We start from the raw sequence: 19,139 nt of genomic DNA on the forward strand, positions 1-19,139 counted from the left end.
CCGAGAGGAAAAAGGATAAGGGAAAGTACGCAGACAGTTCCCACTTTAGAGATTCCAAATTTGCAAGATGCTTTTTTAGGTCACTTTGGCTGTGTTGTGGGCTGGTGAGATCACTGTGACATTATCACTCAAACTCTTCAGTCACTCTCTTCTCATTTTCTCTGGAAGATGGTTTGCTCCCGTCTCTCCATCAAAACTGCTCTTACCGAGTGATCTCCAGCTTGGTAATTCCAGTGGCTAAGCACTCAGTCTTCTACTCGGCCAATCATCTGACCTTCTCTTTCCAACTCGAGACACGTGGTTCACTTGGCATTCAGGACACCAAATACACTTCATTTGTTTCTACTTCGCTGGGGTCTCCTTCTTGAGTCTCCGCTACTGGGACCTTGGCACCTCCCCATCCTTTACACGATCGTATGCCTCAGGGCTCACGGTCCCTGAGGCCACTTCCCTTTTCTGTCCATCATCGTTCCCTCGGTTATCTCATCCAGAACACTGACTTCAAATAGCCTCCGTCTGCTGCTGACTCCCATAATGCATCTCCAGCCAGGATACCCTCCCTAAACTCGCAGAAATCCAGCTGCTTTCCTGCTGTCTCCTCTTACATATTTGACGGGCAGCTCAATCTTAACATGTCCAACACTGAACCATGACATTATCACCCAAAGTTCTGTCTTCTCCATCTCGGTAAACTGGCCACACAAATCTTCTAGTTGCCAAAAAGCCCGGAGTCATCTTTGACTCCTCTGTTACTTTCACACCCCCACAGTTACGTAATGTCAGGAAATCCTGGCAATTCTATGTTCAAAAATATATCCAGAATCCACCTATTACCTCATGACTACTGCAATACACCGCTCCAGGAGGACCCATGCACATGTTAGTCAATATGAACAACGCCCCCTAGACTATCGCACTGTGCAGCCTGTAAGGGAATACGTGCTGGCTCTGGTATCACCTTAGTTCACACGAGCATCAGCGCAAACCTAGGTTATGGCAAGAGTTTCCTAACGGGTGTTCCTGCTTCTTGCCCTTGCATGCTTACTGTCTATTTTCAACACAGCAGTCAAACCAAATTTCAGTAAGTCACATCACTGTTCTACCTGGAACCCTCACATGGATTCTCATCTCACCTGGAGTAAAGGCAGAGTCCTTAACAACAATCTAGGAGGCCCTCCTTAATCTGTTCTCTCCCCCCTCCAACGACCTCTTTCACTTTCTTCATTCTCTTCTAACCGTAACAGTATCTTTGTGGTTTCTTGAACATTCCCGATGAGTGACTGTCTCGGGGTCTCTGCAACCTGCTGTGATAGTATGGCTTGTTTCCTTACTTCCTCCAGGTCTTTACACTCAAGTGTCAAATTCTTGGGAGGTCTCCTCTGACCACTCTCCTTAAAATTGTATCCCCCGCCCTCTCACAATTCCTATCCTCATTTCTTGTTTTATTTCTTGCTTAACAGTCATCACTATCTAATATATTTTATGGTTTACTTTTTTTATCTTGATTTTGTCTGTTTCCCCTACTGGAATGTAGGCTCCGTGAGGGCAGTGATTTTTGCTTGTTTGTCTCACAGCTGTATCCCTAGATTCTGAAATATTTCCTGGCACACAGAAGGCATATAATTATGTATGTTTTTCCAGCTATAGAAACAAAAGTCTAGTCGGTGTATAAAGAACTTGAAGTGGGAGAAGGTTCTGGAGGAGAGTGGGGTAAAGTAAAAATAGAAGGTTAAAAGTAAGTGGGAAGTTAAGATGCACAACTGCACTTTGGACCAGTCTAAATACTAGTCAGTGCTATGTTCCCTGGCTCCTTGCTTTGTGGTGACCTGTGAAGATGAGATTTAAAATGAATGGAATATGAGAGTCAGAAAAGATCTTTGAGAATACCCTCACTTCACAGATGAGGAAGTTTTGCTTCTGTCTCAGTTGTGTTGGCGGGGTTTTAAATTATTCATTGCAACAAAGACACGGTCCACCTAGCTCACTTATGTTAACATGTGACCTGCATAATCCTGGAATGCAGAAACTGGCAGCTAAGGTGGAGACAAACCCTTTCACAGAAAAAAGACCACAATGGAATTAGGGTCTCTCCTCCAGATGTTTTTAAACAAAGACGATGTCCATAGATTTAGCAATCACACATATTCTAAGGAATAAATGTACTTTCCCACTTTTATTAGCTATTACCACCTAGCTAATTAAGATACTATTCCTGGTGGAAAAAAAAATATTGATGAGTTAAGTTCATTTTAAAAGGGATTCAGAGAAGTACATTCTTCTCTGAGAAGCCAAGTGTCAGACTTTTAGTCACTGTAATTCTCTTCGGCAGATAAACAAATCATGGGCCAAATAAAGAGCTAATGGAGTTAGTATCATTTAGTTTATTAAAAGTGTTACTTTTCCCCCCAATAAGAATTAAGTTAGTGTTAAAAACCATTTAATGTGCAAGGGTTCCAAAGCTTACATTCTGTAATGGGAGAACTGTGTCAGACACGGGTCTGAGGTGGATGATTGCCATTCTAGCTGATCAATTTATTTCTAGAAACAGGGTACCAAGACATTTGGAAGAAAATGGAATAAACATGTTTTCCCCAGATTTGTATTTATGCATATTTTATTTAGGGAATAAAACTGGGAATCTTCTCTGAGCATATGCAGAAATTGACAATGGGAAAATGAGTGGCCCATAAGTTTTGCTAAATTTACAGAAAACCCAGCATGGAAGTAAAAACTGCTCAGAGATAAAGCAGAACAGAGGCTTTACACATTGTAATAATGGATATTACCTATTACCTAGTTTTATTAGGGACGCTAGTTCATGTTATATTATAAAATTCATCTTCAGGTTTTTTTTTCCTTTTTCTTTTTGGTTAAATTTCTTCAAACTACAGGGAATTAGAAGACAGACTTTTGTTCTCACTTTTCAGAGAAACTGAAACATACACAAAAAAGGATGACATATATTTATAGTTAAACTGCGTAAATGTTTAGGTATTGACTAAAACCACCTGCAATAACTTATGTATCAAATTAACGATCCAGAGTTCAGGTCTGAGGTAACCGTGTAGGAGATTAATTTTTTTGTTTCTGAGTAATACAGGAAAAAAAACTATTTATAGTGTACAGCTTTGAAATTAAATTTCTGAACACAAAGAGATTTCTGAACACAAAGACAGTTGACCCTCTTCCTGTATGTATTTTTCTTTCACCTCACTTTAAGTTCATTCATTCATTTCTTTTTTTACCTATTCATTTAGACAGGAACAAATAAAATGGGGGAATATAAGGAAAAATGCTTTGACCATTTTATTCCAAAAATAAAATTTAAAAATGCTCAAAAGAATGAGAGGAAACTCAGACCGATTTCAATAACATGGAAACCGAGGTACGTGTAGCCCCTTGTTCCTTTGGCAAAATGTAATCTACCTTGGACTTGATTCTAATATTTATGAAAAAGAAATACGTGTGTATACTTAGTAGCTCTAAGGTCTTTTTCAGAACTCATGCTCTGTAATTCTGTGAAACTCCACATTGATATTTTTTTACAAAGCAAGGAAAAGAAGTGTGATAGTCCCTAACTGGCCACAAGTAAAAATTTTACGGAAGTATGCACTTACCACAAGACTATCTTGATGTTCACTGAGCTCAGAAAGTTTGCAACTGGATTTCTGACGTTTCGGTTTGCCCCTTTCTCCAATATAACCAGAAGTATTTTCATGTAATTTTTCCGCTTCATGATGAGCATTCAAAATACATTCATCAAGGTTGTTGAACCCAGAAGGAATATTTTCTTTGTTGGTAAGTCCCCTTGAATTGAAAAAAGATTTAGCTTAATTTTACTTTAAAAGGTAAAAGGGACATTTAAATGACATTGCCACTGCATCACACAGAAAGTCAGAAGAGTGCTTGGAAATCCCAGGTTGCATCTTTGATCAAAATCTGAGCAGAATACCGCTCCTGAGACCACTTGGTGCCGAATATATCACATGAAGAGAGAAATCATTCCCAGAGGCAAATTGGCAAGGGCTACGTCTCCACCAATGAACAGCTTTTGCGTTTGTACCGAAAGTAATCTGTATTCAAATCAGGAGAATAGTGCAAACTTACAAAGACATTTCCCATAATTCATAGGTTTTATATAAATACACACACACACACACAAATCTTATAAAGTAATATAATGTATGAAGAAAAATCTGAAAAGGAAATATGTCTTTTTCTCCAGAATGGAACACTGATTCTCCCAATTGAGAAAGACACTTTAGCACAGTAGAAATGCATTAATACCTAAATCTGATTGCATTAGATAATCTTGGTAGAAATAGTATAATAAAAACTATGGAATACAAAGCATTTTAACTGAAATATGGATTCATTACTTCCCAGTACAAGTTTCTGGATGTAAGCTTATAACGAGAGTTCCTTCGTGACTTAGTTTTAGACATTTTAATTACAGAATTTAATTCATTTAATGCTCTTGAAATAGTTTTCCTTAAGTATTTTAACATTCCCTTTTAAGAGGTTTTCACAAAATTAAATTACTTAGCAAAATGTTTATCCTTTACTACATCGCAGAACAAATTAAACCATCAGTGCAGCACCATGGCTTGGTCAGGTACAAATAAATGAGACTTTATACGCTCCCTCATGGTGTGACCTTAAAGGTACCTCCCTGCAGCTAGAGGTTTTCATACTAAGTGAAGTAAGTCAGAAAGAGAAAGACAAATACCGTATGATATCACTTATACGTGGAATCTAAAATATGGCACAAATGAACCTATCTACAAAACAGAAACAGACTCAGAGACATAGAGAACAGATTTGTGGTTGCCAAGGGAGAGGTGGGGAGGCGAGGGATGGAGTGGGAGTTTGGGGTTAGTAGATGCAAACTACCACACATAGAATGGATAAACAACAAGGTCCTACTGTACAGCACTGGGAACTATACTCAATATCTTGATATAAGCCATAATGGAAAAGAATACAAAAAAGAATGTATATATGTGTGTAACTGAGTCACCTTGCTGTACAGCAGAAATTAATACAACATTGTAAATCAACTATACTTCAATTTAAGAAAAATATATAAAGGTATCTCCCTAGGGCTTCCCTGGTGGCGCAGTGGTTGAGCATCTGCCTGCCAATGCAGGGGACACGGGTTCGAGCCCTGGTCTGGGAAGATCCCACATGCCGCGGAGCAACTGGGCCCGTGAGCCACAACTACTGAGCCTGCGTGTCTGGAGCCTGTGCTCCGCAACAAGAGAGGCCGCGACAGTGAGAGGCCCGCGCACCACGATGAAGAGTGGCCCCCACTCGCCGCAATTGGAGAAAGCCCTTGCACAGAAACGAAGACCCAACACAGCCATGAATGAATGAATGAATGAATGAATGAATAAATAAATAAATAAATAAAGGAGTTCCTTTAAAAAAAAAAAAAAAAAGGTATCTCCCTAAACACCCAAAGCTGTTATCTTGAAATAAATGAGCTCCAAAGAGTAAAAATAGATGACCATATTTTACTATCAGTTCAATCATATCCCCAAGTGAAAGATAACATTAAATATTTATTCTGCAATTTAAATTCATATCCTGTCTTAGATAGGCTATCATGGAGGCAACATTATGAATTAAATATTATCATAATATTTTCAAAGTTATATTACCTTTGGTGATTTTTAATACTCCATATTTAATTTAGTCTTATTTTATACAACTTTTAATGTACAAATATGTAGATTTAGTAAAATTATATAAAAGATGTATGTAACATTTATAAGAAATATCCTAGGGCTTCCCTGGTGGCGCAGTGGTTGAGAGTCTACCTGCCAATGCAGCGGACGCGGGTTCGAGCCCTGGTCTGGGAAGATCCCACGTGCCGCGGAGCGGCTGGGCCCGTGAGCCACAATTACTGAGCCTGCGCGTCTGGAGCCTGTGCTCCGCAGCAAGAGAGGCCGCGACAGTGAGAGGCCTGCGCACCGCGATGAAGAGTGGCCCCCGCTTGCCACAACTAGAGAAAGCCCTCGCACAGAAACGAAGACCCAACACAGCCATAAATAAATAAATAAATAAATAATAAAAAAAGATTGACACCCAGTGCCCAAATTTAAAAAAAAATAAAAAAAAGAAATATCCTAAGTATAAAATAATTGAAGACATGAGGAAAAGTTGAGAAGGACTCACATGCCGGCACGTATACAAACACGCTTAAATCTCTCCCCTCCCTGCACTGAGGCCAGTGCCTTCTGTGGATGGTAGATGAGTTTGGTCTCAAATTCACAATCATTTGTTTTACTATTTAAATTAGTCTTCTTCTTTCTCTTCATATTTTCCCTAACTCCCGGGGTATAAATCCAATTGTAATTTTTTAATGGAGGAGTTTTTAGGTTTGAAAGTTGTTATGGACTAAATTGTATTCCCCCCAAATTCATATGTTGAAGCCCTACCGCCAATGTGACTGTATTTAGAGACAGGGCCTCTGAGGAGGTAATTAAGGTTACGTGAGATCATAAAGGTGGGAACATAATTCAAGAGGACTGGTGTCCTTAAAAGAAGAGGCAGAGACACCAGAGAGCACAGCGGAAAGGCCATGTGAGGACACACTCACTGAGCAGGCACCATCAGCAAGTCAGAGAGGTCTCCACAAAAACCAACCCTTGGGCTTCCCTGGTGGTGCAGTGGTTAAGAATCCGCCTGCCAATGCAGGGGACACGGGTTCGAGCCCTGGTCTGGGAAGATCCCACATGCCGTGGAGCAACTAAGCCCGTGCGCCACAACTACTGAGCCTGTGCTCTAGAGCCCGCGAGCCACAACTACTGAGCCCACGTGCCACAACTACTGAAGCCCGCGCACCTAGAGCCCGTGCTCCGCAGCAAGAGAAGCCACCGCAGTGAGAAGCCCGCGCACCGCGATGAAGAGTAGCCCCCGCTCGCCGCAACCACAGAAAACCTGCGCACGGCCACAAAGACCCAGTGCAGCCAAAAATAAATAAATAAATAAGTTTAAAAAAACAAAACAAACCCAACCCTGTCAGCACCTTGATCTTGGACTTCCAGCCTCTCTGAACTGTGAGAAAATACATTTCTGTTGCTTAAGCCCTCTAGTCTGGGGTACTTTGTTATGGCAGCCTGAGCAGATGAATACAAAAGCTAAAAATTATTTTTAGAAATTAAAAGACCAAGTTTATTTTCTAATCTTTGTGAATACTGAATGAATGACTGGAATAAATCCTGTCCAAATAAATATACGAAAATCTGATCGTGCCGTTGTGCTCAGGTGGAAATCCTGTTCTCAAAGGAAACTCTTTGCTCTTGTGTGGGTGAGTGCCTCTCACTGCAGTGCCCATGTGACCGTGAGAAGCACAGGTGCACGACTCCTTCCCATGACATTGCGACAGGCTCAATCACACCCGAAACACTGTGATTTGGCCTGAACTGAGATCTCGGTGGCCTCTCACTTTCACTGTCTAGATCTTAGTTTTAGTTTTTCTTTGTTTCCGAGTTTCCTCCTCACCCCTACATACACACATAATGTTCTAGCAATACTGAACTCTTCATTATTCTAAGATAGCATGCTTTTCTTTTTACTTTGCAGTAGGAATTTAATATTTATATAACAAAAGATATGTATCATTTTCTAGTTCACTGTGTTTTGGAAGATTGAAACCATTTTCACCTGTCATGCCTTGCTTTTCTTTTTAAACAAAAGTTTATTATGAAATTTTCAAACAGAGAAAAATAGAGGGATGATCGCCATGAATTTCCTTATATCCATCACCAAGATTCAACATTCCATGCTCCTGGCAGATGGTTAATTTTTTAATAAGAAGTAAACTGAACCCTTTTACATAATGAATACAACATTCCTTAAACTTTCACATTTTGATTGTAACAAATAATAATATAAGCCTGATAATGTTTCCTTATGAATTGAGACAAGAAATCATGTGCCCTAAAATGAAGTATTTATGGTCTTTGTCCTCTACATTGCTTATTTAAAAAATCTGCCATGATGATATTACTGCAGACTTTATTGACTCTTTAGTCTCACCTTGAAATGTGGTGACTGTTGGCTTAAAGGATATTTTTTTAAATGGTTGCAGCTCTAAGTTGTTAAAGGCAAAATAACAGATCACAGATTTTTATTTTTCAAAACATTTTAAAACCACTCCATATGGCTAATAGCTTTGAATACAGTAAAGTCTAGCTTTAATCTTTCCTTATTTTTTAAGCAAAATCTGTTGGAAATCTTAGATGACAAGTCAATTATGTATAAGCAAACACTGAGAAAACATACTTACTTTAGGCTATAATAATGATTCTTAACCTTTTCACAACTGACACCATGTTAGTGCATCTCCTGGGGACATACCTTCATGGGGGCAAAAGTAGCAGATCTAGCACTCTGAGAGATAAGGTCCTTGTTCCTCCAAAGCTGTGGAGAGCTTATAGAGCAGCCATTCAGTACGGGCTGAGAGTTCAAGAAGAAGGACTATCAAGACACGATAGTGTCAGGTTAGGAGGGGCCTTATGACCAGGAAGGTGAGGCCAGCAAGGACCATGTGAAAGGGACTTCTGAATGCCCAGACTACACACTAAGGAGAAGCGTCAGGCGAGACTGTGAGTTACTTCTGCTATAAACAGTTTACACCCCAAGATTCTTTCACTCAATGCACAGCTGTGGTTTGACCACAATGAGTGGCCAGAATGAGCGGTGAAGGAACATCAGAGAAGAAAAATGAAGGGAAAGGCTAGAGCTTCATGGATACGTCTTTAGATGATCAGTCAGACTCTACCATTCCCCACCTCCTTTTGTTCCCCTGATGTTGATATTGAAAAACAATCAAGGTAACTTACACTAGAAATATCCCCAGATGTGGGAAACTGCATTTAAATTCTGCAGGAGTGGTTACTCTGTGTTTCATATTTCTCTCCCTGTCTAGCCCCTGTTCACTTTTTTAAAAAAAGTTTTTATTGGAGTATAGCTGCTTTACAATGTTTCTACTGTACAGCAAAGTGAATCAGCTACATGTATACATATATCCCCTCTTTTTTGGATTTCCTTCCCATTTAGGTCACCACAGAGCATTGAGTACAGGTCCCTGTGCTACACAGTAGGTTCTTATTAGTTATCTATTTTATACATAGTATCAATATTGTATATATGGCAATCCCCATCTCCCAATTCATCCCATCCCCCTCTTCCCCCTTGGTATCCATACATCTGCTCTCTATGTCTCTGTCTCTATTTCTGCTTTGCAAATAAGATCATCTATACCATTTTTTTTAAGATCCCACATATATGCGCTAGTGTATGATATTTGTTTTTCTCTTTCTGACTTACTTCACTCTGTATGACAGACTCTAGGTCCATCCACCTCACTACAGATAACTCAATTTTGTTTCTTTTTATGGCTGAGAAATATTCTATTGTATATATGTGCCACATCTTCTTTATCCATTCATCTGTCGATGGACACTTAGGCTGCTTCCATGTCCTGGCTATTGGAAATAGTGCTGCAGTGAACATTGTGGTACATGTCTCTTTTTGAATTACGGTTTTCTCAGGGTATATGCCCAGTAGTGGGATTGCTGGGTCGTATGGTAGTTCTATCTTTTAGTGTTTTAAGGAACCTCCATACTGTTCTCCATAGTGGCTGTATCAAGTTACATTCCCACCAACAGTGCAAGAAGGTTCCCTTTTCTCCACACCCTCTCCAGCATTTGTTGTTGGTAGATTTTTTGATGATGGCCATTCTGACTGGTGTGAGATGATACCTCATTGTAGTTTTGATTTGCATTTCTCTAATAATTAGTGATGTCGAGCAGCTTTTCATGTGTCTCTTGGCCATCTGTATGTCTTCTTCGGAGAAATGTCTATTTAGGTCTTCTGCCCATTTTTTTGATTGGGTTGTTTGTTTTTTTGATATTGAGCTTCATGAGCTGTTTGTATATTTTGGAGATTAATCCTTTGTCGGTTGCTTCGTTTGCAAATATTTTCTCCCATTCTGAGGGTTGTCTTTTTGTGTTGTTTATGGTTTCCTTTGCTGTGCAAAAGCTTTTAAGTTTCATTAGGTCCCGTTTGTTTATTTTTGTTTTTATTTTCATTACTCTAGGCAGTGGATGGAAAAAGACCTTGCTGTGATTTATGTCATAGAGTGTTCTGCCTACGTTTTCCTCTAAGAGTTTTATAGTGTCTGGCCTTACATTTAGGTCTTTAATCCATTTTGAGTTTATTTTTGTGTATGGTGTTAGGGAGTGTTCTAATTTCATTCTTTTCCATGTAGCTGTCCAGTTCTCCCAGCACCACTTGTTGAAGAGGCTGTCTTTTCTCCACTGTATAGTCTTGCCTCCTTTGTCACAGATTAGGTGACCATAGGTGCGTGGGTTTATCTGTGTAGCTCCTGTTCACTTTTGCCCTTACCCTGCCATGCTCCTCCCCGGCCCACCCCAGGTACCCACCGCCACCAGGACCACTGTCCAGCTTTGTTCTACCACGCTCACTACCGCTTCCAGCCTCTGCTGGCTATGCCTCTGTCCAAACAACGAGGGTGGAAAGCACGATGTCATGACACACTAAGGATCTTAAAAATGCAGTGTTGCTACATCCTGTGTGGCAAAAAATGAGGCAGAGGCTAAGAACAGTGTTAGGTGAATAATTGGTACTTGCTGTATTAACAGAATATAGGCAACACAGACTAATTATATACCTAAACACTTTCTATAAAGCTTAGTCAGTAGCTAATTTTAAATGTAAATATGTGCCGTATTATAATTTTCCTATTTTCTAAAGGAAATATTACAGCACCCCCTCCTATCCACCAGCTCTAAGACAAATATTTTTTAAAACGTGCTGCTTATACCACTTGAAAAGTCAGTGGGTTATATTACTGATACTTTTTAATTTCTAAAATTACATTTGTTAATATAGCTCTTAAACATCTTTATAATGTGCAGCATGGAATTTATTTATACTATTTATCTTTTGTATTTTCTTTAAGCAAAGAGAAGTTGCTTTTTTTCCATCAACATTTTGATGTAGATTATGAGTCCAGGTGAAAAGGAACGAGGCAAACTAGGGCTTGGTTTAGTCTTTAACATTTAATAAGAATTTCAAAATAATAACTTTATAGAGACTAAATGCTACAGTAGATAAAACTTTCAGGAAAAATATGGGACTATCTATTATATATAAATTTATTTTCCTTGACAATTTAAATCATGATTATTCAATAAGATGAACGGTAATTATTCATTTGTATTTTATCAAATCTTTTAATGGAGAATAAAATTTGTTGTAATACTCTTCTTGAAATTCATACTGAGAGAATGCCTTAAAATTAGTCATTATAATAATAAAGAACTCAAGCATTTCCTCTTTTGTTAGACTTAAGCTCAACCTCTCTTGTAGTAAAACATCATCAACTGTCAGAGCATGACAGTAATATTCTGGTATTTAATCAGGTCAAAATAGTAGGGAAATCTGCTGGCTCATAAGCAGTCTGATAGCCAACTGAATGTTGTCTAACAAGGAAAAAAACCACCTCTGGACAGGCATGTGGCAATTTTCTCCTCCAGTGGTTCAGGATCCCTCTAAATATTGACAAGATATTCCTGAGGAAGCCATGAAATGTATTAAATCAGAGGTGACTTCCCATAACATACAAAACATCTAGATGAAAAGGAAATACTTATTCAACCACTTATGAATTTCCAAATGCTAGCCAAGTTTAGAAGGGTCAAAATGAAAACTTAAAATTTTAACCTGAGTACTGAAACGAGAGTGTCTATAACACAGTCACTAATTCGGGTGTATATTTTTAAAAGAAGATGAGCAAATGCAAACAAGAAGTACCAATGCCAACTCACACGTCGCTGCCATGTCGAACTTCATCCTGCTCTTCAGACTGGCGTCGCCGCTGTTTGGTGGATGTGGAGAAAGATGCTGGTGATGTTCCAGATTCTGAGTCCTCTGAACTCTGGCCTCCAGAGCTATTAACATCCAAAAGATGTTGTTCTACAGCTGACCGGATGGTTCTTTCTAAGAGCCTGGTAAAAAAGAATGCAGAGTCAATCAAGCAATGAAACTTATCAATAACTGCGTTTAAAAATATGTCCCCGTACACAGAAAACACACTGGTGGTGGCCAAGGGGGAAGAGGCTGGGGGAGGGATGGAGTGGGAGGCTGGGGTCAGCAGATGTAAGCTTTTATATATAGAATGGAGAAACAACAAGGTCCTACTGTAGAGCACAGGGAACTGTATTGAGTATCCTATGATAAACCATAATGGAAAAGAATATGAAAAAAGAATGTATGTGTATATATATATGTATAACAGAATCACTTTGCTGTACAGCAGAAATTAATACAACATTGTAAATCAACTATACTTCAATTAAAAAAAGTCCCCGTAATATTGGAAATATCAGCATTTTCCACGGAACATCGACTACAGCTTCATGAGCAAAGACAGTATGAGGCATTAATCCCCAAATATTTGCGCTGTGTATTAAAAACAAAGCTACACAGAACAAATTCCACCAATGTGATAATTGTGTTTTCCATCTTTGTGAGCCCAGGATACTGAAACACTCACAGCAGGTCTAGCAACAATTATAGGAGGCATTCAGGAAATAAAGATCATTTAATATAAGGCAGAATGAGGAAAGATTTTTTTCCTCATAGAATAATAATGGACCTATTCTTACAAAGGTGAGTTTCTTCCAGATTTATACCAGTTCTGCAGAGGAAGACGGTATGATTTACAAAGCAAATTGGCACAAATGATTTTATGATGCCTAGTATCTCTTTGGAATCCCTTTAAGATAAAATTATATAGGCAATAATGCTATTAAAAAAGAACACCTTACCAGAGCAATTACTCCTCATAACAGAATGGTAAAATCTTTCTGAACCTCTATTCAATTAAGTTGTAATATATATGATTGAAGCTGTATTCATGCAAACACCCCAATGTATATTACTGGAGATGGAAGGATAGATTTACTTTGTTCAACCTGAAGAAAACAGGTAAGCTCAGGGGCTAAAAAGAGTGCATGATAAGACAGATGAGGTATCATTTTTAAAGCTATATAATCTTTCAATGTGTCTAAACCCATTTTTATCACTTCATTATTTAATTCTGAATAAGCAGGCATGAAAAATTCTAAACTGACATTCCTCAAAGCATGTTTTCCTTCACTTGAAAAAAGGATCACATCCAAACTCATCAAATTGTATACATTAAGTTTGTGTATAGTTTTTTGTATATACACCTCAAAAAAGCTGTTAAAATTTTTAAAAACCACATATATTTTTAAAAAATCGTCAGATTGAGAAACACATTCAGTTAAATAAAATGAGTTTTGAAAATTTAAGATCTTTAGATTTTCCAAATGTAGTTTTATAATAGACTCACAGTAATTTCATTAAAACTATTTTACAACCATGAGCAAGTACGGAATGACTAGGCATTAGAACTTTAATATCTAGAACTCTACATCCCAACTATTTGAGATTACCTAATAGTGGTACATAGGAAAGTGAATAAATTAATATATACATACATACCAAAGCCACACCTTTTCCAAACGTTACACAAGACATATAAGAAGTAAAGGTCATTAGGAAACAGACAAGAACACATTAGTCTTGGTATAATTCTGGAAGCTCTTTAAAATTCACAAAGATAAAAGCCGTCAAACCTGCCCTCTGAGTGCTTCCTCACATAACAAGGAAGGGAAAAAAAAAAAATCCCAACTCATCCTATTAGAGCCAAATTCATACCAATTAGTGTTCCTTCTAATTCTTTTCTCTTCTTCCTTATCACACATCTTCCCCTCCTCCTCCACCTGATCCCTGCTCATGGAAGATGCTCCAGAAGGCCCACCCAGGTCCCAGCAATGTCATAGGGGTAAAAGCACAATGACCAGGCAGGGGTAGACAGCTGAAGTTTAGATTTTAGTCTAAGTGCGGTTGGTCGTCTTAGGAGGAAAAAGACATGTGATGGACATAATTCACAGAGCACTGCCCCTGCCCTGTGGAAAAAGGACTTGCTGCCATCACTCATTTGCCTCCTTTTCTGTGTCCTATCAGACTGTAAAGGCCCCAAAGGCAGAGCACAAGTCTTATTTGACATTAGACACCTAACACTACGCTTGGCATACAGCAGGCACTCCATAAATGGAGGCTGATTCAAACGAACAAAGGAAGAAGTAAAATACACGGTGCATATTTCCACCGTTAATGGCAAGACACCTCCCAAAGCACACAGACTGCTTTGCACGTATTAACTGACCGACACGATTTGACTAAAATCAACAGAAAATCTCGTATGTTCACACGGCTGAGGGGTCTTCAGTCACACACCCACACAGAAGCTCAAATAGGAACGCTTCTTATTTAGTCTTCTCCTCTGGGTGGTTTTAAAAATCATCATTGGTTGCTTATTATATTAATCTTCCAATGCTATACACCATTAGAAAAGCTTTTTTACTGTTTAATACGTGAGAGGAGGGGAAAAGAACCCAAAATCCGGATCACTTACTCTCCCGTTGCCGACACGTTGCTGACTTGGGATACGTGGGCACTGCAGAAAAGAAGCAAAAGAAAGGAAGCCAGGTTAGACAGAGGACCAGAGACCACGAATCCAACAATGTGAGGGCATCCCGGGCTCAAAGTATTAGCCAGGCCCTGAATGACCCTCACATGACATTTAATTATCCACTGACGGATGCTGATTTTCACCTGTCTCTAGATTAGAGATGGCCCTGGGTGCATATTCCCAAACAGCTTTTTTTCTCCATGTTAAGATGTCCATGACAGATAGTTTCAAAGGTGACCCCTGAAAACAAGTGACCCCTGAAAACCATCTCTGCCTCTCAGACTACTGCCATGGCCCTAGTCTGGGGTCTTTGAATTTTCCCCAAATGTTAATACGATTGCTGCCGACTGCTTTCCCGCTACCAACTCCCCCATCCCTGCTCTCTGCAACCCAAGTCTGTTCCCTCCTGCCCCACTCCCTCCAGACCTGCAGACAGAAGCATCTTCCTAAAACTGCTCTGAACATGGAGCAGGGGCCATAGGGGACAGAGAACAAGGAACAAACACTGTTTTCTACACGACTCTAACTGAGCCACATTTTCTGCCTAAGTTCCTCAAGATGGAAAATACCTCAAGCTCTATAATGTTTCATCTTAACACCTAATTTATAGCCCTTTTATTGAGCATTTATAAACTTCCTCTAACCTTCCCATTTTCTCCAAAGCCTGAATTCCTTCGAAAGTATTAAAAACTAGTCAATAAAAAAAAAAAGTAGTCCATATAAAACGGAATGGTGAAATGAGAGAACACTATCTGATTAGCACATTTCAGAACTTCACCCTTTTGCCTCCATTCTACTTTCATATAAGCACAGTGTGGGTCGAGGCTGGCATCTGTTTTAACCATATCAGTGTGAGTACTTTCTTACATTCTGCCCTGTAGTGCTTAATTGGCTTCTAAATCAAGATTCAAAAGTATCTATGTTGAAAATGAGATTTAAAAAAAACCTTCAGTGCATGTCAAACTACAGTTTTGCCTAATCTAACAGTTCTCCCATTTTTACTTTCTTCTTTGTAGAAGACACCTGAAGAAAATAAAAGCTGTTAATGACCAATACTGATGGTTGCCTTTCAATCACTCCAAGAATCCTCACTTATATGACAGAATTTTCAGCATGTGAATGTGTTGCTTTGGAATCATCTGTCGAGTTTTTCTTCCATGTACATGTATACGTATATCTCATCCCTTTCCATTTAGAACCTAAGTGCTTCAAGGGATTGTATAATATTTCTCATCTTCTTTCATGACAATACCTACGAATACCACCAGCACCATACCCAGCACAGTATTCATTATCCCAGAGGTGATCAACAGACACTCACTCTACCCCAGAGAATTCCTTTAGCTAAAGCTGCAGCTCTTTGTCATGGTCACAAACCACAGCCAAGTCCCAGAAAAACTGCATAAAAGAGTGCTATTGTTCACAAGGGAAACATATGAGAAGAATCTTCATTAATAAATGAATGAACAAATAAATAAACCTGCATGCTTACTGAATGCTCACTATGTTTCAGACATTGTGCTTAGTATTGTTTACATAGCTTTTCTCATTTACTGTTTACAATAACCCCATGAAGTAGGCACAATTGTTTTCTTTTCCCTATTTTCAAATGAAGAGGTTAGAGGGGTTAAGTCACTCACAGTCATAGAGCCAAGAAGTAGATGAGCTGAGATTTGAACCAAGAAAGTTTTAGCTTAGAGTCTAAGCTCCTAATCACTACACTCGGCTTTCTGAATCCGTCACTCACTAGAAGAAACACTCTCTAGAGTCATCTTCCTATATGGAGGCCTGGACTTAGGTATTTAACTTTGCTTTTAATTACAACCATTTCTGCCTCACAATACCTGCTATTCATAGAGGTCCCCAGGTTACATAACCAACAATAAATCCTTTGCTGTTCTCTGTCCTGAGCTGGAACAGGCAGTCCCTGCTTTTGATGCTTGTGGCTCACCCTCTGTAAATTCAACACTGTATAATTAACTCCTGTACTCCACTTCTCATGCAGTTACACAACCTTGGTTTTGGGAGCAGGGGCCAATTTGAATAATGACTCCGGGAGAACATACAGGCGGGAAAAGAATACAGACCTGCTAGATACTAAAAACATGCCAAAGACATACAAATATAATCAGCCAATCAGTCAGCCATGCCATCTCAGAATGAAGAGATGTACTTCCTCTCCTCCCTTCCATACACTTTTGACCTGAACTTCTTTTTGCTTCTTAAAGCACACACCGATATTTTTATGTTCATTTTGGGGTGGGGGTGGGGTGGGTAAGGAGGAGAAGATGAAAAGAGGTGAGGAAGAAAGAGACACGAAAATGACAACAAATGGGACCAGGTTCTGAGATTCCTAGCTCTCTGAGTAAGTGCTTCTCAAACTCTAATGTGCATCAGAATCACCCAGGATCTTGTTCACTCACAGATTCTGATACAGTAGGTCTAGGTCTAGGAAAGGGGAAGCTGAGATTTTGTATTTCTAACACATTCCCCAGTGATTCTGATGCTGTTGATTTGTGGAAGACATTGATTAGCAAGGTTCCAAATTCTTGCAACTAAAATTCTTTTAGACTTCAGTGACTTAGATATCACAATTGCTATTTTTAAAGATTCTGAGTTATGAAGGTATGATTTGGAAAACATGTGCTAATTGGAATGAATAAAAGGCAATACATCAAAATTTCTCTCAGAGCTTAAAGAAAAATGACCTGAGCCATCTAAATCAGTCTTAAAGAGCCTTTCTGAGAATGCAAAATAAATGAATAAATCAATAATAAGACTAAGTAATTAAACCATATTGATTTTTGTTAATATATTTATCTTAGGTCAAATTTATGATAAATTTATATTTTTGGGTTTTTGTAATAGGCCTTTGGAATTTTTGGTATTACTTAATGTGTCCATACTTCCATGCTTTTAAAATAGAATTTTTCTAAAGGAAGTATCCTTTTTTTTAAATGCCAAGAAACAATTTATTATAGAGAGAAGAAAAATCTCTCATCCAAAATACAGAAATCTGTACAACTCTGCCACAATCAATACACATGAACTGTACAAATTCACACCAGTTCATAATTTACCAAACAAACTATGACTAACAAGGTTCACAAAATAGATGGTGGTTTATGGAAAAGACTTTTCCCCAATTAAGTACAAGGAAAGTTACAAACCAGACCTCTACTTTCTAAAAATAAGAAGTATACTCAGTCTTAGAAAACTGCAAGCCAGAAAATGTACAGAGAGCTGGCCGGTGCTAACACCACACTTGAGACAGTGCCTTTTTAAGGGTCTTTTTCAAAGCCTGTTGCCACTGCAGATTCTGGTCACTTGCTACTTTCAAAGCCAAAAACACAACACAAGGTCTGACCATTTCCCCAGGTCATACTTCCTAGTTTGTCTTATGTACATTTATACATATTTAAGTGCTAGGTAAAAGTCTTGTCATAAAATTTCCAGTACTACCATGTTTAAAATGTTGAGCTTTCCTGTTGAGCTGCCAAAAAGGATAACAACTTTAAGTGTCATAGTGCAAATTTTCTCTGCAAGTTCTACTGCAGAGAAAGGTTCTTTGAAATACAGATTGGCGTTAAAGGGACTGATGTAAAAATTTAGGCATCGTGTCTGGGAGAAACTGAAACCGCCCTAGGACTTCACTCCCTTGCAAATAAGGTGATCCTTTACTTGGACTCACAGGCGATTAAATCATTGAAAGGTACTGTCCAAACTATGGCACTGTCACTTAAAAAATTTTTTTGACCACTCTATCTTGTGCCTGTGGTTTAAATTCCATAATCTATCTCCCAAGAGGAGCCCACCCAAAGCAAGTATCAAGTTTATCCATCCATTATAAGACGATGCATCCATAGACTATATCTTAACCTGATACAGTCATTATACTGTAGTGTTTGGAAGGGCTTGTTCTGTCCAAGAGGAGTTCCTCCTTGCAGCTGATTCCGCTGTCTACGGTTTGCACGTTGGTGCTGTTTTGGGTGCTACCTCCTGCTGGTGAGGCTTCGTGCAGCACACAGATGGAACCAACCTCTCCAATTCTGTAAGACACTTCGTAGGGATCAACCCAGAGTGTGAGTTCACTTGGGAGAAGCCTGGACAGCTCCTGACCGCTCAGCCCAATCCGCTGTGCTGGCCTGTCCAATGAGAGGATCCACTTTATGGTTGATGCGGACACAACGGTAACCCGATCCCTTGCAGGGCTTTTCTGGGAACCAGGGATGTTTCTAATGTTCTGCCAGCAACTCCTGCAGGCTCCGGCCGAAGGTCTGCAGCTGTCGCTCGCTCGTGAGCCCCTTGATGCGGAGGAACTTGGAGACGAAGGCCTCCTTGGCTGCCATCTCGCCTATCACGGTGTTGGCCCGGGTGTAGAAGGGATGCGCGGGGTCGGCCTGGCCCGGGGCTCCCTCACGGGTCAGAGGGCTGAGAGAGAGAGAGGGAGGGAGGGAGGGGCGGACGGCTACGCTTTTTCTCCTTTCTTTATAGTAAAAAAGTTATTTTCGAGCCAGGAGGCGGCCAGAGAGAGGAAGGG

The 19,139-nt window shown here is 39.4% G+C and overlaps 1 protein-coding gene and 1 pseudogene across 8 annotated transcripts in view; both read right to left on the bottom strand.

Moving 5' to 3' along the window:
- The window catches only part of FAM13A (family with sequence similarity 13 member A), a 365,856-nt gene that overhangs the window by 53,552 nt on the left and 293,165 nt on the right, over window positions 1-19,139 (bottom strand). For all 7 annotated transcript variants that reach the window (XM_082391636.1, XM_082391638.1, XM_082391635.1 and 4 more), the window contains 3 exons: window positions 14,543-14,584; window positions 11,865-12,044; window positions 3,618-3,807 (listed from right to left, as the gene is read on the bottom strand). In XM_082391636.1, coding sequence (XP_082247762.1) covers window positions 3,618-3,807; window positions 11,865-12,044; window positions 14,543-14,584 — 412 coding nt within the window. The remainder of the gene's footprint in view (window positions 1-3,617; window positions 3,808-11,864; window positions 12,045-14,542; window positions 14,585-19,139) is intronic.
- LOC309628468 (protein BTG1 pseudogene) lies at window positions 14,596-19,089 on the bottom strand (annotated as a pseudogene). Its single transcript has one exon. The product of its transcript is annotated as a protein BTG1 pseudogene (transcript).

This window comes from Balaenoptera borealis (assembly GCF_965194805.1).
Source record: "Balaenoptera borealis genome assembly, chromosome: 4".
Lineage (NCBI taxonomy): Eukaryota > Metazoa > Chordata > Mammalia > Artiodactyla > Balaenopteridae > Balaenoptera > Balaenoptera borealis.